The sequence below is a fragment of the Carassius auratus genome, unplaced genomic scaffold (assembly GCF_003368295.1).
Source record: "Carassius auratus strain Wakin unplaced genomic scaffold, ASM336829v1 scaf_tig00013767, whole genome shotgun sequence".
Classification (NCBI taxonomy): domain Eukaryota; kingdom Metazoa; phylum Chordata; class Actinopteri; order Cypriniformes; family Cyprinidae; genus Carassius; species Carassius auratus.
In genome coordinates this window covers 733,447-761,260 of record NW_020524440.1, presented here as the reverse complement: position 1 = coordinate 761,260, position 27,814 = coordinate 733,447, and the positions used below count along the sequence as shown (strand labels likewise).

Here is a 27,814-nt window from a genome sequence, read left to right as displayed (position 1 = left end):
AACATGTAGTGTCATATATACAGGGTTCATGTATATGCTTCATGTATATGCTTCATGTATGATGCTTCAAAATGAAATTCATGGTCTTTCAAGAACTTTAAGCACTATTTTTGGGGTTTCCAAGAAAGATACAAAGGGTATCGTTAATCATTCTTTACTGAAAAATTGTAAATGTCTATAAAAAAATAATTAAATGTCTTAATTTGTAATTTATTTAAAAATAAATAAAATGTCTGGTGTGTTATTGTATTATATGCAGGGATGCACATCATTTTTTCAGCCTGGTTCTCATAAGAGAACCTGGAGATTTGGTTTGGTCCTCACACGGCATATAGCATGACCCATTAAATATAGCTATAAAAAATTAATTAATAATAGTTATAATATTATTGCACTAAATAATAAAATAATAGTAAATAAACTAAATAATATTATTAAAAATAAAGGGCAGTCCTAGTATTAAATACAAATACATTTATTTTATAGTAAACTTAAAAATAAAATGCTAATATTTACTACTACTTTCTTTCTTTGCCTCTTTAAGAAGAATCGCTTTATGTATTCCCCAATTTAAGTTATTTTGGATAAAAGCATCTAAAAACTAAATAAATAAAAGCGTTTTCATCATATTCAAAGCAAGTAAGTATACGCGCTTCTGGATTTAGCACTGCCTTCTGATTAAAGAGCGTCAGGGGATGAATGTCACAGTTTTGCTTTGTGCTCTGAAAATGACATGGCATAGCCCAAATTTATGTTTTCATGTTGAAAATAAAACTTATATAGTACAGTTTGTGATCTAAAATGGTAATTGTGTATTAACAGCTGTCAACCATGTCGATACGCATATGCGCTGTCAGAACATATTTATATAAAGCAATTTTTAATTTGGTCACGCATGCGGACCACTTATGTGCACCCCTGATAATGTGTGTTATTTTTGTGTCATTAGATTACTGTTAGTTTATTATTAATAATTAGACATTTGAACTGGATTTTCCATTTTCATTTTGATTTAAAGTTTAAGTTACTATGTTGTGTTTTTGTCAGTCATGTTCTATTTATTTAATTATTTTAAAAACAGTTTTTATTCATTTTAATAAAGTTTTTAGTCATTTTACTGCAAGTTAAACTAATGAAAATGTGAAATGTTGACTTGACAACTAGCTGAATTTTTTTTTTTTAAATGTCTTTAGTTTTATTATTAGTTTTAGTAAACAATAATGGCCCTTATACGAACTATAAAAATAGGTTATACAGCAAATAATAATAGGTAAAAATTTACAATGGCTCAAAATGAACAATGGCTAAGAGCCAAATGCAAGTGAAAATTTGCATCGGTGTGTACTTTAAGCACCCCTTGATTTATTATTATAAAAAAAAAAAGGAATTTTCCAGTTCTTATAATTGAAAAAGCACTTTAAGCACCTTGTATGAAATAAATATATAGTGCCCTACCATGTCATATAAAGCTCTTACTCTTACATATAAAAAACTCTGTCCGTTGTATAGAAATCCATTTACGTCATGCTGTGTAACAGTTCTGCAGTCAGTGTGGACAGACAAGTCGCATCACACCCACTTATGACACGGGATGTTCAGCGCTAGGAATTTGTTGGTTTTGCGAGATTTTTTAAATAAAAGACCTGCACAGAAATCCCAATGTCAATATTCATCTGCAATAAGCAAATAAAAAATCTGTTGCCCTCCACATAGTCAATATGCACTGGCATCATCACTGACAGGCGGCCGGAGGACTCACTTTGCATCTAAATGCCTTCAGATCTGAGACTGTGTTTAGACTGCACAAGACGCTACGTTTCAATTCCAATTTAAATGCATAGCTCTGTCAGAGACGGCAGTGAGGGTCAGAGACAGGGAGACTGATGAACAGGAGGAGATGAGTCAAAACAGATGGAAGGACAACAGTTGCACTGGGGTCCTGCGAGGAGACCTTCGAACGGCACCATGTGTCATTCCTGGAAAGGACGACAATCAATCCAGTACCGGGGCGAGCGCTACAGACGTGATCCTCATTATTAAATTGCTATGGGGCATCAATTGTCTTGTCGCAGGGCATGGGCTAGTGGACTGACCTTTGACCCCGTAAGGGTACAAAGGTCAAAGGGCACACACGTCTCCTCCAGCGTGGCAAATCGGGTTCACCGCATTCCATTTTCGCTGGGTCATACTGTCGTGCCACATTACGAGGTACGTTCAGCAACTAGCTAATTATTTTACAAGATTCCCTGAGGTTACTGTGACAACCAGATGGGTTACAGACGGCAAGCGCCTGCATAAAGGGAGGACAGAGAGAGAGAAAGAGAGAGAGAGAGAGAGAGAGAGAGAGAGAGAGAGAGAGACTCTCAATGTCAGCATCTTGACATGCTCCATTTTTCACTGGGATTGAGAAAACAACACTTTCAGAGTTATAAATTGATGTCTTTGGCGATTTACCCGGATAAAGATTCGTATTTTTTATGATCCAGCGAGAAGTCACCTTGGCTCTCCCAGCACACTTCAGACAAATTCATCACCACCTCTTTGCCCTACAAGCGACGATCTGCAGCTCATGCTAATTTTTTTTAAATGGAATAATAATGTCACAAAGCCAAATATAACGAGAGAAAACAATGCATCTGTTCGTATGACAATTATTCAGATGCCATATGGGGGGTGGGGGGGTGGCTACACTTGGAAAAATATGCTGATTAATAAATGACATGGTTGCTATTTAGGATATACTGAAAGCAATAGTTCACTCAAAAATAACACTTCTGTCATTATTTTCTCACCCTCATGTCATTGCAAACCCGTATGCTTTCAGTTTGTTATGTTTTTGCTTAACACAAAAAGTTAATAATCTTCACATAGATCTTTCCATTCAGTTGAACTGCTGTTTATCGGAATTCTATATCTATATATCTATATATAAAAAACCATAAAACATGACTATATGCACTATAATATGCACTACAAGTAAATGTGACAAGCAGACCCAAATTCAAGTCATTGTGTGTTGATAATCAAATGTGGCACAGTTTGGGAGTAATTAGATATTTTTCCCATTCAAGCTGTGAATTAAATTTATTAAACAGAGTTGTTGTCTTAGAAATGAAGTGAAGTGTTCTTACCGAAGTGTTCTGGCACTGGATGCAGGAGCTGTTAAAACGGACCGCGGGAATACGCTGGACTTTGCCCTGGATTTTAAAGACGCACTCATAGTTCTTCTGTCCCGACTGAGGCTGGGGCAAGTTCCGAGCTCGCAACGTGATTGGCCGAACCATCCCCGCCGGTACCAGGATGTCACTGCTAGGCAGAATCTGCGGGCAACCCTGAAAACGACAAAAAAAGACTATGTAATAATTCAGTCTCAGAGCAAAGCACAAACAATCCCGACTCATAAATATCATAACTGATTCCACTTTCACTCCAAAAATGACACTGATTCCAGATTATTGAGCTCAAGGGTGATAAATAACGTCTATTCGACTGAAACTTTGCCCACAAACGTGGTATTCAGTCTCACACAAATGCACCAAGAAAGGAAATCGAGGCCATTAGGGCGGGAATAACTTAAAATTCAACAATCTGAGGCTAAAACCCCTATTACACAGCACTTGCATCCATCTCCAGTTTTACGAAGCACGGGTTCTCTCTGCAGATCACACTGATGAAGCGGTAAATGAATATCTTCCTTAGTCCTGCAAGTCAAGTCGTGCTAGAAGAGTCATTATGGTCTTCTCTATCCATAACCGATTGCAGCATTTCTCAAAGACACTCATATTGACGTGATTTCTGATCACACTGACGGAAAACGAGTCTCATATCCTGAGACATATTAGCAGGTCAGAAACAACGACACATGCAAAGCACAATCTGGAGAGAGGAACAAGGTTCCTGTTTATACTAACCACATTAATTGATTGATGATTATCACTTATCGACGGGTGCAAAGAGGTGTCGGTTGCCAGAGATGGAGACTTGAGTTTGAGACTCAGACTCGAGTGCGACTTAAGTCGCACAAACAGTGACTTCAGACTCGACTTGAGACTCGTCCTCGAAAGACTTCAGACTCGACTCGGACTCGAGCTGCGGGACTCGTGAACAATGTTAATTTTTAGTAAACGGCAGATGAGCTCGCTGTTAGAGTTGTGACGTTCGCGAACGAACCGATTCTTTTGAACGGCTCATAAACATGAACGATGGGAGCCGAGTCACGGCTGGAGGGGAGCCGTTCTTTCTGTCGCTCTTTTTTCCTATGCGTGTTTCAGAGCGCGTGTTTCACACAGATGCACACAAATGAGCTGCTCCGCGAGACAGAACAGTTATAGGAGGAGGGGCGCACCCAGCGCAGGCCAACCCTTTATAGCGTGATGATATTAGTTATTAGTTGTGCACGCATCCTTCACGTGAGTACTCCATTGGAAAAAAACCTGCGTGCCTCTGTCATTGGGTAGGAGCGGAGCCATGACGTTTTGCACAGATATTCATTGCAGCCCACTTTGTTATTGTTCATTGACTTGAAGGGGCTGATGTCCTATTTGCAAAGTTTACAGTAGTAATAGTATGTAGACATTTCCATTTTATTTATTCTAATTTTATCTACTTTAAATATTTTTGGTTCTCTATCAAAATGTTCTTGTGTGATAACAATGTTCTTGTGTGGAAGTGTTTGTAGTAAAAGCTGTTTTGCACAGAAATTCATTGCAGCCGGCTTTGTTTTTGATGTTTATTTGTGAGTAGGTATTGTATGAATAACATAAGTCAGCGTAGCTTTGTTCATTCTTAAGCCAGACAAGAGGTGTGCAGCTATACAGCCAGGACAGACAGAAGGCCATTACTGAATCCATAAATGCAAAATACAGATATTAACTTAAAAGTAAAGCATTCTTGGTGTTTTTGTCATGTTGCAATAGCCTGTTTACACTGATTATATACCGAAATCAAAGTTAATATTGTATGCTAATAGATAGAGTTGTCATAATAACATATTACATGCTTTGAATTCCTTATATATAGCTATGCAGTGTTCTAAGCAGCTTGGATGGGTCGCTGTACGTGATGCAACATTTATTATAACCAGAGACTTAATATAATAATGAGACTTGAGACTTGACTTGGACTCTAGCTCAGAGACTTGAGACTTGACTTGGACTCTAGCTCAGAGACTTGAGACTTGACTTGGACTCTAGCTCAGAGACTTGAGACTTGACTTGGACTCTAGCTCAGAGACTTGAGACTTGACTTGGACTCTAGCTCAGAGACTTGAGACTTGACTTGGACTCTAGCTCAGAGACTTGTGAGCATCTCTGTCGGTTGCAAGCCAGCTCTTATCCTTCCAAGTTGTGCATCTGAGGATATTTCAGACGATCTGTAATCTATTTAACACCGAACAATAATCAGGGTGGCAGTAAAAGCAATTTGCAGGCAGAGGAGACATAAATCAGAGCCACTAGCCGCCCAGCTCACCGTCCACCCGAGCCAAAATAGCAGCATGCTTAACAATGATGCAACTATTTAACCCGGACCTCCATCAGTCTGCACAGGTTTGCATATCAGTGCGACAATAAATCTCATTTTCATATTAGGTGTTTGTAAGCAAGGATTTACTCCCTGTGGAGGCACGAGGTTGCACACAGGTGGCGACTGCTGCGAGAGGAAGGATAGCATGCCTTCATACTGCAAAATGAGCACAATGAATCAACTTTAGTTCTGCAGAAGATGACAACAGTGAACAAATGATAAATTACGCCAGACGACTGGGCTGTAAACAAATACACTGTCCACGGGCATCAGAAAGCGACTCTGATAAGGTGAAACTCAGGATGGGTGTATTTTAATGAGAAAACATAAAGCTAAGTCACCGAAAAAGGATTGCAGCTGTGCGATACATGGCTTAGAACTGCAAAATATATATACACTCCTTGCTTCCCAGTATATGTAGTATAGTATTTCAAAAAGTATGGAAAATACATTTACATATTTTATCTGAATATGCAGTATACTATGCAGTGTGACTTGATGCATATAAAATACCAGATTACCTGCTACTTCCACAAAGATTTAGAAGTATGCATCAGATGGACTGCATTCATACCACACTTGCATAATAATAGAACATTCTTTGAGTTATTCATCAAATGTAGTATCTTCTGTGACAATACACAAGTTCAGATTATTTTTAAATCAGACTTTTTAAATTAAAACCCAATTACCGAATTGGGATTCAATTGAGGTAGCAGACATGACGCCAGAATTGAAATTCAAATTTAAATGCAAGGTAGCAGACTGATCTATCTGTCTGATCATTAGGGATGTCCCGATCAGGTTTTTTTGCCCTCGAGTCCGAGTCATTTGATTTTTAGTATCTACCGATACCAAGTCCCGATCCGATACTTATATAATACATTAAAAAAAGAATAAAGGATGCTCCAGGATGTATATTCAAATAGAAAACAGGTATTTTAAATAGGCTAGTAAAAATATTTCAAAATTTTACTGTTTTGCTGTACTTTGGATCAAATAAATGCATGCTTGGTGAACAGAAGTGACTTCTTTAAACAACATTATCAAGCTTACTGTTCAAAAACTTCTGACTGGTAGTATAGGCAACTTTAATTTTTCTCCAATTTCTAGCTTTTAATTGGTTTAGAAATCTATAAGTGCTGGACGATAACAAATATTAATGATAATATATACTAGGGGTGCTCCAATCACGATCGGCTGATCTTTAATGCGCATCTCGTCAGTAAAACAAGTTCTCTAATCAGCGGTTAAATTCCATCAGCTGCGTGATTTCACATAGAGCAGCTGTTACTACAAAGAGCCGTTATTAACTGAGAAAATGCGCAAATAAACGCTGAAAATGAACTTGGATATGCACATTTTCTCAGTTAACAACAACTCTGTGTAGTAACTGCTGCTCTATGTGAAATCACGCACCTGATAGAATTTACCTCTGATTAGAGAACCGGCTTTACTGACGAGATGCGCATTAACGATCGGCCGATCGTCATCGGAGCAACCCTAATATATACTACAAAAACTTTATCACATAATAAGGCAGAATAGTTTATATACTGTAATAAAGGCTATGTCAATCAGCACTGCATTGTTCATATACTTTATTTATCACCTGCTGGAGATGACTTGAAAAACAATTTATTTTCGTGATCGTATATTAATGTCTTTGTGTTTCCAAAAGTTTCTGTTTTTCTGTGAAAATAGCTGTTTTCATACAGCGATAGCTGGATGCTTTTGTCCATATTAGGAATTTCCTGATATGACTTTCTGCGCGAGAGCACCCTCTGGCGTCGAGTATGAATGAAACGCACACTGCAGGAGTGTTTAGCGCTCCGTGATGTTCATCTCGCCTTAATCTGGGTCCCAATAAAACACCAGATCATGCGCAGACTATCCTGTCTCTTTGAGTTTAAATCTATATTTATTCACACCTTTATTATAAATATCAGAGTCCTGATCGGGAGGAAACGTGCGATTCCGATCAAGTCTGAAACCACGTAATCGAGCCCGATTTCCGATCATGTGATTGGATCTGGACATCCCTACTGATCATCCATACACCATTAATATTACAAACATAACTGTCCTTAAATATAGTTTGGCTGATTGTTTTCTGCTGCCAATTAGAATCCTCCACCATCTTTTCTCTTAACAAACCTGTTAACAACATTCATTGCCTGTGTATATTCTGCTTAGATTGAAGGCAACTGCACCCTGCAGACATTTCCTGCCCTGTCCCTCTTAATGTCAGTTAGCTTGTTCTCATTAACAAGCTCCAATCACTAGTTAATTATGAATTAAACAAGCCAGGGATGAAGTGTTTGCTGAATGTGTCTTAAAGGTTACAGATAAGCTGAAGAGCTTGTTACCTAAAGAGTGTTTAGTTAATGTCAGCGTTTACCAGTACATAACTCATCACGCCGGGAACACTGCATATATAATGTGTAGCTCTGACTCTAATTCTGATTGGTCGAGCCTTGTTTGAGACCCCACATCAATTGAATTCTATATTAACATGCTATGTTGCTATGGTGGCATCAGTAAACAGCCTACGGTTAGGTTAATGAACTATATTACGCACAGAAGAATTGTTTATTGAGGTTATTATGATTAATATGTTTCATTAAATATGGAACAGACACATTTTTCCATGGCTAGGCTGAAAGCATGCAAAATGATTAGCATGTCCTTAAACGGATATTAACAACAGCATATGATGCCACACTTGCCGTTTAAAAAAATGTAAATGATAGACTTAATAAATTATAAATATAATACATTCAAAATATTAAAACATGCAATTTACTTTTCCAAGACAATGCAAACAATGGAGCTTCAGATTTCTAGATTTCAATGCAAAAAAAAAAAAGAGATACATTTACTATAAGAAAAACTTCTTTAAAGGGGGGGTGAAATGCTCGTTTTCACTCAATATCCTGTTAATCTTGAGTACCTATAGAGTAGTACTGCATCCTTCATAACTCCAAAAAGTCTTTATTTTTATTATATTCATAAGAGAAAGATAGTCTGTACCGATTTTTCCCGGAAAAACACGACCGACTGGAGACGTGACGTGTGGGCGGAGCTAAAGAATCACGAGCGCCAGTAGGCTTTTGCGTTGAGAGCGCTTGGAAGCTGTGACTTTACATGAGGACAAAACCAACCAAAACAAACCATGGCTAACAGTCAGATTCAGCGTATATTTATGATCCAGAATCAGATCCAGAGGCTGAGATTTAACAAGAGCAGCATCAGCAACGACGTCTCTATGTGGTATGTACTGAAACTGTAATATATTTGCTTAGCGGTTTTGGAAAATGACTAAGTTCCACTTTGTCGTCTTTTTTTTTTTTTTTTAAGCTGTACATGTGGAAAGTGCAGTTTGATGACAACATCGCATGTTGTTTACTTGATGTTCTTATGTGCCGATAGCTAAGTTAACAACACAGAGATATTTGAAGCAGTTTTACTCACCGCCTGCGGTTCCAACACACGATCGTGACCCTTTTTCGTTGGGATTGCATTATCCTTAAGAAATAAACGATGTGCAAATCCGGCGTCAAACTGGACCTTGTTTGTAAAACAAGCATCTTCGAAATGCAGGGAACAAACACAAACACTTGCACAACTCTGTTGATGCTCTGTAAAAATAAACTCCATCCACTGGTCCCTTAATGCTGTTTTTTTTTGGTAATCTGTGCAGGGTTGTCTTTCCCTGGCAACCAAAAACACACTCCTTTTGTGACATTTCGCGACACTCTCGCTCTGATCAGTTAATGTCTGTTGTGCTCTCATGAATAAAAACCTATAATACTATTTCAATGATACTAAAACAAAACTGGTGAGTGCACCTTTAAACGTGGTAAACAATGTACAGCAAGGTCTCTCGTGGCTTATTGCTTTACCAAACAGAAGGTCATATCAATGCATTGCAAAACTGAAACAATGTCCAGTAAAAACATTCTGTGTTTGCATTTACAGGGGCTTAAATGATGAATTATCCCATTTGGCTTTCAAGTAAGGTTCAGTGCCTTCCTGTGTGACATCATAATACCGCCGCCCGTGTTTTTATGCAGTAACTGTATCCAGCCACCCGAGCAGCTGCTTGTTTCCCCAGTAGGGCTTTTCCCTCGCACTGATTAGCAGCCCATTAGGAGAGGCCTGGCAGCTTACTGCCTGTTGACAGTCTCTCCATTAACCTTATTGTGCATATCCCGCTTATCACACAGCTAAGCACTTTTCTCCGTTGAAACATAAAAAGCCGGAGCGGCTGAGGGAGAGAAATTCATGCCACACATTTAGAAAATGCACACACACACAGACACAAAATGCACAAGAAATCAAATTTTTCACTGGAGGTCAGCTAGAGGGAAAAAAAAACGAATTGTTGCTTACATATATAATTTCCAGAGCAGTCAGTTGCTCAGCCACTCACTCCGTTTTTCTCGTTTTTCCATTCCTTTTACCCTGCTAATCCCATTTTCAGTCTTCATAAACCATAATCCATGAAATATGCTCACTTCCCTCAGTGCCGAGAAAAATAAATTCAGTCTCCGGATCACTTGGGAGCTGTTCCAATTAAACGTTACATGATATTTTTTTTTTTACTTTATTCTTCGGCTTTAAAGAACTGTATCATCTGAGGAGCGGGACTTGTTATAGTTTCTCAAGCTTTGATTGGTTAATAGGAGCTGGATAATATTCTGAAGGTGCTTTATGAAGCCTGACATGAAACCACATACATATAACTATAAATTATAGTTCATATAGAAACGTGAGTTCACTGCAGAGACTGAGCTAATCATTGACCAGACAGCACTGATGAGAGACACATTCAGAAATGTGATTTGGAGGCGTGGCCTAGCTGTTGGGTGCTGTTGTGGTAATCAAATAATACCATGGTACATAAATATGGTAATCCGAAAGTACCATGATACAAGATCTACATTGGTATTTTAGTAATAGACAAATAAGGGTAGCACTTTATTTTACAGTCCTGTTCCCCATGTACATACTATGTACTTATTATAGTAATTACAATAACTATAACCTGTAATAACTAGGTACTAACCCTGAACCTACCCCTAAACCTAAGCCTACCCCATGTAGTTACCTTGTATTACCAGAACCTTTTAGATAAGTACACTGTAAGTACACTATAAGTACATGGAAGTACACGTACTGTAAAATAAAGTGCAACCCAAATAAGAATATCCAAGATGATGAAAAAGGAAAAACAAAATGTTCTAAGAAATATTATGTTTGTTGAAATGTACCATTGTACATTGTACAAAAAAAAATATTTATATTATACAAAAAAACATTCATTTGTATATGAAATTGATGTTCACTATAAAGATGCATTTTCAAGTGTCTATATAAAAAATGTCATTCAAAATGAAAATTATATAAATAAAAATATTCAAATTAAAAACAAATAATATAAAGGAATATATTAAGAATAAGGAAACATTTACACATTTTATTTTATTTATTTAGCATACGATTTTAATAAACAATTATTTGATATAGATAAGTGATATATAAAAGTATATATTTTTAATTGTATTATTTTATATATATATATATATATATATATATATATATATATATATATATATATATGTATATATATATATATACACACACACACACACACACACACACACTTCAAATATATACATGCACATAAATATGCTTAAATGTGCATGTAGTGCATGAAATATTTTTAACTATTTATTAACATTATATAACTGTTATTCTGCAGTTTCCATAAACAATACATTCAGATATATATTATATATATCTATATATCTATCTATATATATATATATATATATATATATATATATATATATATATATATATATATATATATATATATATATACACACAGCGCAATTTGTGAATCTTTTGACAGCTCGTTTCCAGTGTTGTGGGTAACGCGTTACAAAGTAACGCGTTAGAGTACTCTAATTACTTTTTTCCTGAAATTTGTAACTTAACGCGTTCGTTTCGTGCGTAAGTAATCAGTAACTTCGTTATTTAAAAAAAAAAGTAATCCGTTATTTTAAGGAAAGGAAAATCCCGACTGCAGCCTGCTTTTTGTCAGACAGTATGCCTAGGTCTACTGTGCCACCTGCGGATGTATCAGCGGAGCCGAAGCTCTGTGATCGTAAAGTCAATGGCTGTGATGCGTCTGTGCCCTGCGCCTGACCCTGTGTGTGTGTGTGTGGTTTTTTTTTTTTGAACTCCCGGCAAGATAGCAGAGAGGACAGCGTTTGCTTTATGGAAGTACGCACATTATTTTCAATTTGTCAACGAAAAAGAAAAGAACATAACGGTAAAATGCACACTCTGCTTTGGTGAAAAGCTTCTGTCGACCGCCAAAAATTCTACCTCAAATTTAACGCTACGTTTTAATCACTACTTTGAAGAGTAAATGTAAGAGGACTGTGTTAAAGCGAATTTAGGCTTGTGACTGTGGGTGACACTTTAATAATAATTAGTTCGGCTATTAAGCGATTTGTCATTTGCCTGTGTGGCAGTGAAGGATTTAATTCGGTTTGTTATCATTTTTGTTTGACAGGCAGCTGTTAATTTCTGTTAGATCATTGGCTGGCTGGTTGTTCATCATTTTTAAATGGATTTAAATCTGCAAGCCTGTTTAAGGTTGTGTTTACAAGTAAGCATACTTGTACTTTGATAACTGTATTATTTAAAGTTAAAGAAAAATCAGGAGTTATCTTGTGGTGCTCATAATATACAGTAGCTACCCAGACTGGGTAGGTGCGAATTTTGATTAATAATATGTTCTGTGATAATAAATAAATAAAACGCCATGTGGAATAGCCGATTGCTGACTGTCTTTCCGGTTATTGTTATTCTGCAGTGTTAATTTAGTCGGATGACTGACGTTATTCATTGTCGGGAGTCACGACTTCTAGGTGCATTTAAAGGGGCCGGGGGCTGTGTCTGTCATGTGTGAGCCGCTGCAAACGGCTTTTAATTTTTGGTAACGCATGAGTACTCTAACGCGTTACTTTTATGAATAGGTAACGCTGTATCATAACTGATTACTTTTAATTGATGGTAACGTTGTAACCTAACTAACTACTTTCCAAAGTAACTATACCCAACACTGCTCGTTTCATATCGCCTGATGCTCTTTACTTGTTGCATTGATATCATGATCTCAAAGGCTGCTATGATCCTCAAGCCAAAATGTTAGTATTGATCCAACACTAACCGAGCGAGACACAAAGAATGAGCCTCCGTTTAATGTAGAAATGGAGCACTTGTTATCGCAGCAGCTGAAAGACATTCGTTTGACACAAGCAGCCTCAAACATGAAGAAAGCACAAGATCACTCCGGCTCTAAAAGTCTCTTATCAGAAAATCGTCATGCAATCTTGATGCCAGCCTCAGCCATCTCTGTTTTAGCAGTAAAGTGTTTGCTAATGTAAAAACAAGATAGCTTATCGCTAGTGGCTGGCATGAGAACCAAGGACGAGGGCACTGTTTGCTGCGCATCGAGACTGAAGATGTGAGGGGTGCTGCGTAATGGCTAGCTGGTGACAGACGCCCGCCGTGTCACTTCCTGTCGGATACGGTGTCCGGCTTTAAGGACCACAGCAGCCAGAGCGCTTCCAGCCGAGCTAATGGCGTCTCTGTCACTCATCCCACAATTAATTACCTCTGCCCGCAGCTCATTAATGAAAGAGTCGCCCCACCGAGACGAGACGAGGCTGGAGAGAGAGAGAGTGTGTGAGAAAGTGAAAGGAAAAAGAACAATTGCATTGTGGGAACAAGAAAACAGATTGAGAAGGGACAGACGGAGAAGTGACACTTGGAGAGACAAACTGGGAGGCAGAGCATCAAAGTGAGAGAGGAAAGCGAGGGTCCTAGTCTAAAAATGTGTGCGTCGATCTCTCTGTGGTCATTAGTCTCGCTGAATCGTGTCCCTGTTGTGCTGCTCTTTAAGGTTAAATACATACATAAGCTAATTAAGCTTCCTGTAATGATAAATGTGATGGAGGGAGAGCGATATTACGGCACACCAGCCACGCTGTCAATCAATGCCACTCTCACATCATGACACAGCAAATGCAAAACACCAATAACTTCATCTAATTTACATTAATATTACTGCTTGACAGATCAGTAATTCATGGTGAATCAGATACGAATATATATGAACAGATAAAAAAAAGTTTTTTTTTAAACATTTTTTAATGTGAACAAATATGGGAAGAGCACTCGTGCATTTTCCAAGCAACAAAGCCAGACTGTTGCTGTGCTGTTGCTAAGGTGTCCTCTGTGTTTATGAGCATGTTGCTATGAAGTTGCTACGGTGATCTGGCACAATCCAAAGGAGCCCTTTTTATTTTTTGGTCTCTATTAATCTGACCGGGTACAATTATGAAAATTATAATCTTAACACATTAAAACTTTGAAATGGAATATTTCTTTTTTTATTTTTATTAAAAAATTATAAATTATGTTTAAAATTATAATTATTTTATAACAAATTCTTATATATATATATATATATAAAATACATGTCTAATTTATTAATGATATACATTAACATATGTCATTTATTCTATACTATTATGTAGCTATTTTAGACATAAACAAAACAATTATGATATAGATAGGATGATATATATATTTTTTTTTACTAAAAACAAAAAAGTAAGTAATTTAAAAAAAATTTTAAATAGAACATTAGAAATTCTATTTAAATGTAAAAAAATATTTGAATGCGGATATAAAATATAAAACAATTAAGAAATAATGTACACACATATAAAGTTTTAATTTTAAAATTTTAAATACAATTTGTATATTATGTAGATATGTTGCTTTTTTATTTTAAAACCAGAATGAACTAAAAATTTAATTAAACCAGAAAATTGTATGACATAGATAAGTGAGATATATAAATAGAGTACACAATGTTGTATGTATATTATATTATATACACGCATACGTGTGTGCATGTTTTTTTTACTAACATTTTAATAATAATAAAAAATTTAATTTACTAGCCCATTTCTGATATAAACAGAAATATAATAAAAAAATTCTACAAATTAAGCAACAATTCAGAAATGCTGTGTTGTATGCTACAGTGGCCAAACAGAAAGAGATTTAGTGTCTCACACCGATAAACCCACAGCCAAACAGTCTCCTGCATCAGCTGTTTCAACGCTACACATCTATATACTGCCCAAACTAACACTTCAGTCATAAAGTTTTACACTCCAAAACTCCCATCCAGCATCCTCTGAGAAACATCAGATTTACTCAAACTCTTTCTTCCTTAAAACAGACATGCTCGACCCCACAAACTCAAAAACCCTTCCATCTTCGAGACCACAAAATAAGAGGAGAGTTAAAAATGCATTTCTGAGACGCTGGGGTGGAAGTGTGGGTCATAATGAGGCGTCCCAGAGATCACCTACCATGTGCTTAACAAACACGCTGTAGTCTCATCAACACGGCAAGGCTGGCAAACAGACGCAAGGACATCCAAACCAGATGTACAGATATAATGAAACACATTTTAATACAACAGATGAAGAGAATATGACCCTTATTAGAACAGCTGCTGCATTCAGAAACGTACAGTCACTTTAATTGGTAATGTGAAGGTCAAAGACAACCAAACTTAACATGTCGGCAGTATGAATGCCACTCACCGACTGCAGGTGTTTTTTTGTTTTTTTTGGCCTGTAAATAAATTTTTGATACTATTTTCAATTTTGCTTGAAATTAATATTAGCTAGTTTGCTGGTTTAGTTACGGTTTAATTGTTTGTAATGAAACTAATTTTAAATATGCAACTTCAAATATTTTTATTTTAAATGATTTCGCTGTATGAAAAGATATCTGCACCAATTATGTTCTATCTGAAATAACTGAAATAAACCACCAGATTCAGGAACAGTGTTTTATTGCCAGACTCCTTTATTATTTTTTACTACAGCACAACATCTGCGTGAATGTTTATGCATCTGTGTTTATATCTGTCACACTGTAAATCACTATAAATAAATGATTTAGGCTTCTGTTGTTCACTGTGTAGTAATTATCTGTGCCCTGACCTGTTCTCCAGTGCTACAACATTCAAAACTGCTAAAATGTGCACTCTGCTATGGAAATTGTTATCTTTCCTACCCACTCACCTGTTTATTTTACCACCATTTTGTTTTAATTTATTTGAATCGATTTACACACTCTACTTTGTTCCCCGCTGTGCAAATTATTCAATGACTTTTACAGGAATGTAGTTTTTGTCAATAATCTATAGTGAAATCTGCTGAGTAGCATCTTATTGTTGAGCAGCATGCTGTTATAAGTCCAGCACAGTTAGCAAATTGTTGATGTAGTAAATTTCTGAAAAAAATCTGATTTGCTATTGAAATTTTAGAAAAAAGTCAAAACAATATATACAAACCATTCTTATATAATATATATATATATATATATATATATATATATATATATATATATATATATATATATATATATTTTTTTTTTTTTATTAACAGAAAGAACAAAAAATGTGTAACAATGTAAAAAAAATTACTGAATTTTTTGCACAATGCATACTTGCTGAATAAAAGTATTAATTTAATAAAATAATAATTACAAAAAAAATTAATAAAATCTTACTCCAAACTTCTGAATATACACTACTTTTTAAATTCTATATTTTGTGCACAACAAAAATCCCATCACCATCAGAACAGACTTTTTAATATAATTTGGGCCCGAGCTCATGGTCGATATGAATTTGGAGGACCCTCAAACAGATGTAGCAATTCTCCTCGTGGAAAACACTGCGGTGGAGAGAGACAGAGAGAAGCCGGCTGCTGTTCAGTGGATTAGGCCCAGGGCACTGCAGAGACCCCGTCACACTCGCCCTGTTTACAGTGTGAAGAGTGTTTTTATGTCTGTGTTTCTGAAGCACCTCTCAAAGCTTGGGCCAAGGCACCGGGGCAGAGCTTACACTGGGAGAAGATGCACTCCACTGAGCCACTCTCTCACACACACACACACACACACACACACACACACACACACACACACACACATTCCAGTCAGCTTAAGGGCCTGGATCACTGACTCACACACTGATCAGAGCAAAAGAACGCCTGTGTATTGTGAATGTAAAAATAAGCCAGCGTGGAAATCATTGAAAAAGCCCACATATGCTCTCGGCCCACGCCAACATGGATTTCGCTCCCCCAGCTAACTCTTCTTACGATAAATGACAGTGAGCTTGTTTCTCATTTGAATCCGGCCTGAAAATCCTGAAATGACAATGGGGATTCAATGTGTGATTCAAAAGTTGCTCTGTTCCAAAACCGAGTGAGCTGCTTCCTATAATTACGCTGCCTGCTATTACACCTTGAAGGCAAAATCTAAGACCGCTTCACATACTGAACACACTAGTCACCGTACCGATACTACGAACTAGCACAGAATAGTTCAAACGTACATGTAAACTGGGACATGCATCAAGAGATCAAGGTTTAGCTTAGTTGATAAGCCAGGTATAGTTAACCCATGGTTGGCAGATCCTTTTAGAATGCAAAAACTAAACATTTTATAAAAAGAGTAATCATTTTGCGGATTACTAAATTCAATGGATTAATACTTTGTGTGGCTCTATATTTTATGCTATTTTGGTGGTGCACCAAAATAAATTTACATGTATGCATTCAGCAGACGCTAAAGCGACTTACAGTGCATTCAAGCTATACAATTTTTCCCCCCAGTAAAATAGTAAACAGATTAATAAAATGTAGAGAAACCATAAACAAACAAACAAATACATGGATGGATGGATAGAATGATAGTTGATAGAATGATGGAAGGATGGATGGATGGATAAAGCAGGTGACAGAACTATGGGTTAAAAATTAGCAACCATGGGGGTGGCATATTTCATAGCACTAGCCATAACCTCTGATTATAGTTATTACATTGGGGACTGTAGGGGGCTAAACATAACCACTATTTAAAAAATGACAAGCATGAGGTGGTCTATTAAAGGTACAATTTGTAAGATATTTGCAGTAAAATATCCAAAAACCACTAGGCTAGTGTTATATATTTTGTCCAGCTGACTACTTGTAAATACTTGTAAATCATGAGAAAATACCCATTCTAAACAGTGATACGGGGCAGTGCAGTCGCCTGTCAATGACGTTAGTTCCCCTTTGTTACCGCCTTTACTGACATAGAAACCACATGACAACAGTCTCGTGAACAAATGCGGAAGTAGCTTCGCGACAAAGTTTAACTAGAAAAAGATGCCGATCTCGCTTGTGTTTTACTCGACAGCTGAGTTGTTTTGATTAGTATCTTTACAGAAAACTTGCTATTAAAAATGCTATTATAACGATCAACAAGCTTAGTTTTATGGGGCATACACGTCAAATACGGGGCATCACGTCTCTAGACCCGTGCGAGGACGCGTCTGATCCATCGTCTGATCGCGTCTTTGCATTGACTTTGTATGTAATCTACTTGCGCAAATCATTGAACTTGCATTAAATCCATGATTTATCTTTGTCTGATTGATGGCCGTCTGCGGTTGGGTAGAAGACAACAAATACCATCATTCCACCCTCCTCAGTGTCATCAAACCAAGCGATTGTTATTGTTTTGGTAGTGCGCCCTCTAGTGGTAGGTCCTTCAACCTGTACCTTTAAATAGTAGTCATAACCTCTAACTAATGATCAGACTGGCGAGTTTGTGAGACGTCTCTCTCTTCACGGACACGTCGCTGAATTGCTGTCACTGTGCTCCATGCAGGCGGAGGATCTGCTGGCCCGCTACACCAGCACTCTCTCCCCTCCAGTATCAACACTGGATGACTCACCACATTTCGCTGACTAACTCTTTTCTTGAACGAGAGCGAGGAGGGGGAGTAGTGATAAGAAGATTGTCAGGCCTAGTGCTGGAGGGGAAGAGAGACAAACCGAGAGAGATGGGCATATCTCAGCGCTGCTGGCTGCCTCTGATAAGCACTGATAAGGCATCTCTTTGATGTTCAGTTAAGTGTAAAATTAAAATGCGCTAAAAGCCGAGGGGTGTGTGGCAACCCCCTTCTGCAACTGAAGACGAGAGGATCTTCTTCTCTTTGGCTCCTCCCCAGTGCACCTCTCTCTGAAATCAGGCAGGTGTTAATTATATGGGAGTCTGTCCCGTCGTGCTTATATGACGTCCAAATCATATATCAAATCATTTTTAATCTTTCATCTGGCTATCATTAAGCCTCATTATCCACACGCCTGATTACAGATCCAATTAACCTTGTTTCTGTGCCCTGGCTCCGTTACCGTGCGTATAGTTAATAATTTCTCTAATTGAAAAACTGTAATGTCAGAATCACAAATATGAAAACACTTAGTTGCCTGGCAGCTGCAATGAGGGCATAAAAAAGTGGCACTGACCAAATGAAATATTAATATGTCTGGAGACGCTTTTTAGTAGCTTCTAACCTGATTTGCCAGATCTGGCCAAACAGATTAAGAGTCAAATTCTACACTTTCATAGCATCTTACAGATAAGTCTGGGAAGCACCATATCTAAGGCAATAATACAGAAAAAACAATGTACAGTATGAAAACAAAAAAACAGATACATTTTCATCTGAAAAAATTAAAAGAATAAATAATAATAATAAATAAAAATGCATAAAATTCTGGTAATGAATGAATGAATGGATGAATGAATGAATGAATAAATAAATTCGATAAATAAATTAATCGGCCAATAAAAAAAAAATGAGGTCGATAATTTTTTTCGGCCGTGATAATTTCTGATAATTTCGTGATAATTACAACAAAGAAATTTCAGTAATGGATTTCCACCACCGAAAAACCTTTGCTGTAACTGCTATAAGATTTATTCACGAAGAAAAGTAAAAAAACTCTGCAGTGTTTGGGTGCACCCCATTTTTCTAACACAACGTGTCGCTTCTATTATGAGCGTGCATACCGCATTTGAAATAAAAAACTTGAGCGCCCAAAAGACGTGGAACAAGCGACAGGAACGTCATCAGCTCAAATGAGAAATGAAATGTCATCAGCTCAGATGAGAAATGAAAAGCAAAAAGAGAGAAAGAAATGGAGAAAAAGAGAGAAGAAAAAGAAGGGGGCGGGAATACAAGATGTAAATCTATTCACAGATTGGGCCAAATCTGTGCTTAGACTATTAAGCACTTCATCGAGCTCCTTCATCGGTCAGAATGTTTACTTTCGGTTAACAGTTAAACGGTCAATATGAGCATCCCTAACTGGAATAAACATAATATAACATACAAACATACAAAATGCATTCATTTTAAGCCACACAAAGTCAACATGTTGGTATTTCTTGCTCGGAATCTGCCATAAAATTTTAAAAGTTTATTGATCTTTGAAAAGGTGTACCTGCGTTATTATGCCATTATCATTATATTGGTTGAAACTGGTCTTAAAACGACAATATTATCGTTTATCGCGATAATTTCTTGTACAATTTATCGTCCAGCAAAATTTGTTATCGTGACAGGCCTATTCAGACGCCGATAAGCAATATAGTGCCAATATTCCCTACACCTTGAAGCTGTTTCCAAACAAAAGTGTATGAATTTATCATCCTTAATGTTGAGTCCTGTAAGTGTAAAGTTGAAAGTGTAGAATTAATAAATTGCTAAATAAACGGACCAATATAACAATGAAAATGTCATCACGTAGCATCATTTCCATAAATGGTCTGGATGGACTGGGAAGCGAACTGTTGCTGAAACCAGTATAAATGCAGACTTCGATTCACACTTGAATTCAAATCTCCATCTCGCCTCATCTAAAACTCCAGCGTTAGTTACCCGGGCCACTTTGTTCTGGTCGCTGTGGCTTTACACTGTAATCAGGATGCAAAGAAATGCAAGAGAGACATAAATAAAGCGAATGCGCTCTCAGTATCCAAGCAGCTGGAGAGTCACGTATGCGGTTTTCCCTTCACTCCTCAGTCATCGGGTGCACTAAAACTCAGACAACACAAAGAGACAGCAGTAACTTCTCAACTAGTGATGGCAGCGGCCTACTGCTCAGTCAAGTGTGCAATAATGAGCTCAGATAGGAAATGAAAAGCAAAAAGAGAGAAAGAAATGGAGAAAAAGAGTGAAGAAAAAGAAGGGGGCGGGAAAACAAGAAGTAAATCTATTCACAGATTGGGCGAAATCTGTGCTTAGACTATTATTTTCCTTCACTGCAACAGAATCTTGGCTAGAAACACGACACCGACCCAGACTTTAAACACTTGGGCTTATTTCAAACATCAGGAACCACCAAAAAAAGTTATTTGGCTCGATACTCATTAGCACCTGAAATTCTGGAAGGAATTACACTGTAGAAACCCCGAAAACACTGGAACATCCATCACAACGGAGAATTACTAAATCAACAGGATGAAGCTGTGATTGACTTTACGGAATGGAAATAAAAATGACTGCACTAGATTCGGACAGATGTGCAGAAAATGAGTTTGATTTGCACATGACACAATGTGCTGGTTACTGGGGTTAGCTGGATGGTTGCTTACGCTGGTCCAAATTTACTAAGGCAACGTTCACATCTGCAAATGTGAATCCTTCACTTATGTGCACATTAACGAGTAAAACCTTGACGGCTGATACAGCGATAACCAAAGCTACATTTCTCTCGGCAGAAAACAAAACACATGGAAGCCAACCATAGGGTTTTTTACTGTTCACTAGCTATGCTATCCATCCAAGTTGAGAATTTCATTTATACAAAAAGTTTGAATATTACAATATTTGATTGTAATATTGTATTATATTTGATTGGTCTCTCTGACAAACCATTCCTTTAATCTGCTTCTTTATTTTTATTAAATAAACCACTTTATTGCTATTTTATCTTGTCTGGTCCCTTGAATGAATGAATTCTACTAATTTCTACTAATTAATCTTCTTCTTTGATTTACAATAAATTTACCTTATAAAATGTATTGTGTTTTCTTGGGCCCTTTTTGATCTAACAGCCTGCTGGAGCCCTTTTTGTTCTGTTTTTTTTTATGTCTTGCCATTCACGACGTAATAAATTGATTAATTGATGTGGAGATTAATAATTAATTAGTAATTAATTTAGTTAAAATGGGCAAACAAATAATACATTTCTTACAAAGTATATATATATATATATTGGAAAACCTTTTTTGGGGGGTCAATTAGTTACAAATTGATCAAATAAACTAATACAATTTTTGAACTTAAGTAAAATAAAATTCTAATAAATTAATAAAAACTAACATAATACCACAATACCTTATGCAAATGTTTTCTTACCTAAAAAAAAAAAAGAAACAACAACAACAACAACAACTGAAAACTGTTTATTTGTGTATATGTTCCACCAATAAATAAATTGATAAAATAAACACACAAAAAAACGATTGCATAATTTATGCAATTAATTTATGTAATATCTTATTTAATTTTTAATAGTTTATCACATTTTTTATGAAAATTATTTTATTATTTTATTAATAAAAAAAAGCCTATTTAAAAAAAAAAATTCCTTGACAAATATAAATATATAAAAATTCTTATTCACATTTTGGAAAATGTATTCTCATACATTGTGACATCTCACAGTCTGCAGTAAAAATGTATGGTGTCACTGCATGGACAGGATTCAGAAAAGGAGTGAAAACTGTTTTAGCTGCAGTGCAAATCCCTCGTTCATGGTTCATTTAATAAAAAAAATAAATAAATAATAATAATAATAATAATAAAAATAATAAAAACAGACAATTCCAAATGCTTTAAAAACTAATAGCACAGCACAAATGAACGCTCTGAGAAATTTTCTCTACAATAACAGCATGTGAAAATTCTATTTCGAGTTAGAATGACATTTGCAACACTTCTTCTTATCGTTCAGTGTAAACACACGTCTAGGGAAAATGCCTTGGCTGGACATTTCCAGCAAGCGTCAAACAAGACAAACAATGAAGCGAGTGAGAAAGTTCCCAGTGTTTCACAGACTTGTGCGATTGACACATACAGATGGACACTTGTGAGAGAGACACAGACCGGTCCAGAGGACACTGACCAGGTTGGGTCTGCCACAGCCTGAGGGGCTTGTTGGATGTCAAAGGAACAGCTGATCCAAAAAAGAAAATCTGTCATTATTTACTCACCCTTATGGCTGTTTCAAACCCGTATGTTGCTGTTTATTCTGTATGACACATAAAAACTACCAGCATCTGGGTTTGGAACAACATCATGAGGGTGAGTAAAGAACACAATTTTCTTTTCTGGAAGAACTATTCCATTAAATCTGTATGTGAATTTGAGAGGGACACATAAGTGGCTCTGTTGTACTCACTTCCTGTTCCTCCAGGGAGCAGAGCACAAAAGCTTGCATACTCTATCTGTTTAAAAGAATGCCAACCCTCTTGGGCAAATCACAGCTCAGGAAACTGAGAACAGATGAGCCGTTCTGAACATCTGAATCCATCTTTCATTTGAGAAAGTGAAACAGTGAGTCATCTAAGCCACACGGAATCACAAATGAACTCATAATACATCTGAATCTGATTATGCCGCGTGGCACCGCTGCAGATCAAACCCTGGAGACTGGAACGGTTTATACTGGGGATGGGCATGAGAAATCCAGCAGTCACTAGCTGATTAGTAAAAAGACTCTTTAGATTACTCACAAACTGATTTTCTAATTTATGGTGGGATCAAAACGTGAAGAGCTATGAGAAACACAAGTTTAACTGTTTTTTTTTTTTTTTCCTTTAACATTTTTATTTTTAAATCCATTTTGTAATTTTTTATTATTATCTATAATCATTTAAAATATAAAACACCAACATTTAAAAACAAAATTTTTCATTAAAACATCAACATTTAAAAAACAAATATTTTTTAATTTAATTCTTCTCAGTAGAAAAGAACAGGTTTTCGAAGTTAACTAATTTTGAAATTGGTGGGTATTTTAATATTTATGATTAATATTTAAAGTATGAGAAATTTTTTTTCATCTAGGATAAATATTATTAATATTTTACATTTTTTATATATTTATCAAATAGCAACCATATAGGCATTAATAGTGTATATATATATATATATATATATATATATATATATATATATATATATATATATATATATACTGTATATATGCATTATCTAAGGTACATATTTTACTTTTTTTTCTAGTATTTAATTTTTTTATATTTTCTTACTATGATAAATAAAAATAATATTTTTACATATACAAATGTACACACAAATATATTTTTTATTGTTTTATATCTTTTAATATATTTGCAAAGCATTACTTTTTGGCTTGTAGTTTTCAGCACATTCTGACTGTTGCTTCATATAATACCACAAGACTTTATTGAAAATTAACAATAACAAAACATCATATTTGTTGGCATTACCCTCATATTTGATTAATCAAATTTCTTGACTTTTATTATGTGTTTTAATACTTAAGACTACAAAATACCTCAAAATGCCCACTTCTAGTTGATGCATCTCATTTATCAGAGGTTTGTTTGGTAAGCTGGTCTGGTTTGGTTTCTTACCTCTGCGCTGCTCACTCGACCTTCCTGGAAAGAGCACTCGGCGACGTTATTAGTGCAGATGTGGCGATATTTACACCAGTTGCAGGGGAAAAGGCTGCTAACACACGACGAACACCTGCAGAGGAGAAAAACAAAAGAAAGTTACATGAGAGCACATAAAACAGTTTCCACTGACTTGAGTCAAAGCAAAACGTAAATGACCAAATTGTATTTTACCACAAAATCTACTCCAAAACAAACCTGGTTTTGTTTAATGGTCTTATTCCTAGTATTTACAGCATATTTACAAAGTAATTAAACTCATTGTTTTTATGCAATTTCAAGCTGGCTTTGATGTAATATAATATTTTATATATATTTCTAAATCATATATATAAATAACTAAATTAATACATAAAAAAATGTCAGAAATAAAATCATTTACATTTATTTTATTATAACATTTTATTCAAAGAATACTATTGCATATAAAAATTAAATATAAAAGTGTGCAATACATAAAAATTCAACAACACACACATAAAGTTTATATATATACACATACATATATATATATATATATATATATATATACATATATATATATATATATATATATACATATATATATATATATACATATATATATATATATATATATATATACACACACACACATATATATATATATATATATATATATATATATATATATGTGTCACTTTAACCAGATTTGCATTACCCTTCCTGTCACCGTCTGAAAATAGCACTTTCTAAGTACAACACCACCAACTTTCCAGTGCAGAACCAGATCTTTTTAATGAAAATGAACAAAACATGGCCATTTTTGTCATTTGGTGTCAATGGAAATGGGATATAAAAATAAATAAACAAACAAATAAATCCAACAACCAAACCTAGATCTAGGTTTTAAGTACTACACCCAGAAGTACAGAGCAAGGCATTGGAGCTAAAACTTGTTTGGTTTCTCCAGCAGTGACCTAAACTCTCTGTCCTCAACAGAACCTCTGGCTCAAATCATTCATTCCCTCAATTCTTCGAATGCTCTGCCTGTAAATCACATCATTGTCCTTGGGAACATCTTGAACCAGCCCCGGGTCAGCCATAAACTCTCGTAGAGACTCTCTCGGCATGAATGAAGACGCCGCTGTGGAAATCTGAGTGGTCGATATGTCACAAATCCGCTCTTTCACTTCAACACACACAATTAATCCTCGAGGACCATTGAACACCCGGCTCGTTCACGACGTTCTCAATTAGTCACTAACACGTCTTATAGACGGCAGCCCTAATGACATTCCCAATTAAACAGTCACGTCCTGCTGGGAAACATAAGCAGGCGACACCTGTGGACTCGAACACGCGTACCCAACGAAAAGCCAATGGTGCCTGCTGTGAGAAGGTTTGCGGACACTTCCGACAGGGGGATTTTTATCTGCCACTGGTCCCGCATGGAAAACGCCATCCTAATGAAGTCCTTCCCTCCGGAGGCACGGGTCAGATCGCCCTCAGTGAGCACTCGAGAGTCCAAGCACACCACATCTGGAGCTGCATTGCTCAGTATGATCTTGTTTGCTCTCGGGAGGAGAAAACATCCGAGACGTTTGCACTGGCAAAATGATACAGGCTGCTTTCTTTCACAACCTTCTCTGGTGGAACGACTGGATGGATATGAATGAGTACGGATTATCATGGGTCATCTAAAACAATTTACGGCAGTTTATTTTCAGTATGGGTGCATTTTAACTAGCTTAATCTAATATGACTGCTGACGGGGGTTCGGTGTGGGTGTGTTTTTTTAATGCGCTGGAAGGTAAAGATGCAAACTAGAGCTGATGGAGGAGGGCGCAGCGCTCCACTGCAGCTGAAATGCGTTGTAAATACTGCAAAGCGATCTGCAAGTCTTGCCTGAAATATGCAATATGCTGTGTCAGGGGGTTTAAGGCCCATCAATTCACTCAGCTTTAATTTGAGCGTGGGCTGAAAAAAACAGCACGGCCAAATGGTGACACTCTGATGAAGGGAGTATTCAACCATCATTGGGAGTCTGGCCTGGACTTTCAGCTCGGGCAAACTGCATCAAATCTGGAGTTTGTACACAATAGACAAACTGAAATTAAAAACTGACCATATTTGTGTTATTAATACAGGTTTTTGGCCGTTGTTCATCTGTGCACAACAGTACAATGGTCTAACAATGGTCTATTTTTTTTATCTTTTATTTTCAGATGACATCAGTAATGTTTTCCTAACCCCTCCCATCCAATCATCTGGCTCCATTCTGGTATGGAACGCCCACTTTTCCACAATCCAATACATTTACAATGGATAAAATCAAGCCTTCACAGTGACACAGATTAACAAAATTTATATTCTCATACACAACACTCTTTTTTGCTCGAAAATGCATATTTAATTCAGAGCAAAAATTGAGATGGGATGGGATTATGTATATATGCAATTTACATGCAAATATATATTTATATATATATAGCAAAACATTATGCATAACAATGCAAAACATTATTGATTATCTTTTAGCTTTTAACACATCTTGACTGATTCTATTCACAAATAATTTTTGCAAATTCAAAAAAACATCTAACATTATCTAGGCACATCAGCAGAAACAGCAACAATACTACAGAAAAAAAAAAAAATGTTCCTTATTGCTAAATTCTGCAACTACTCCCTGAAACCTACCCAACTATTCATGAAAATGGTGAGAGAGGACACGGTTGTCCTCTGATATACACTTCCTGGTAACTTGAGACCATGCATATCTAGGTTGAGCAATAAAACACAAAAGAGTTTCACATGTTTAATGAATGTCCACATTCACATCCAAAACTAACTAGCACCAGAAAGACACCCTCGCTAACAGCTGCATGGGAAGATGAAACAGAATAAAGAGCTTCGGCTTTATATAAGCTATTTCATAACAAAATATCCTGAAATGCACTACGGCTTCCTCCGCTGCCCCCTCTCTCAAATCACAGGTGGTCATTATCCCACAGGGAAAGATGAGGTTAAGAGGGGCTTGGGGAAGGGCCAAGGAATTGTGGGAAATAAAGATGAAGGCAGGAGACCAAAGACGAGTGGGTGCCATCCACCAGCCTCAACAGAGGCGAAGACAATCGGCGGACTAAACATTCCCACAGGGCTTTTGTGAAAACAGGAAATCTGGCACAGGCTCTAGGCCATGCTGGGACGAGGTAGCGGGCCTCGCTCGGATGTGGGTTGCCATGGCAACTGCCTAGCCTGACTCGATGGATCGGCACGGGCACTTGTACTTTAACACACACACACACACACACACACAGAGAGAGCGTATTGCTGAGTGTAGGTTTGTGCATCTAATTTTTGACCTGTATATGCAGCACCAGTGCAAAGTGCAAATTGTTATAGTCATGTGGTGGCTCCCTCCAGTTTTCATATGTCATCCTCCTTTTGTTTTCCGTTTTGCTTCCTTTGATAAACTAATTAGCATTTCCCCTCCTGTTTCCATGCAAATCACAACTGGAACGGCCGAAATGGGTTTCGGAAAAACAAAAGAGGTGCTAACAATGCGTGATTGTGCTGGCTGACTGGGTTAAGTGATGTAAAGAGCTCAACTGAAAGGAGAAGCGGCGGACACATCTCCACCCACTGC

At 36.6% G+C, this 27,814-nt stretch overlaps 1 protein-coding gene across 2 annotated transcripts in view; it reads right to left on the bottom strand.

Annotated features, from left to right (window-relative positions):
* The window catches only part of LOC113074146 (plexin A3), a 167,481-nt gene that overhangs the window by 41,220 nt on the left and 98,447 nt on the right, over positions 1-27,814 (bottom strand). For both annotated transcript variants that reach the window (XM_026246891.1, XM_026246892.1), the window contains 2 exons: positions 24,163-24,277; positions 3,132-3,332 (listed from right to left, as the gene is read on the bottom strand). In XM_026246891.1, the coding sequence (XP_026102676.1) occupies positions 3,132-3,332; positions 24,163-24,277 (316 nt within the window). The remainder of the gene's footprint in view (positions 1-3,131; positions 3,333-24,162; positions 24,278-27,814) is intronic.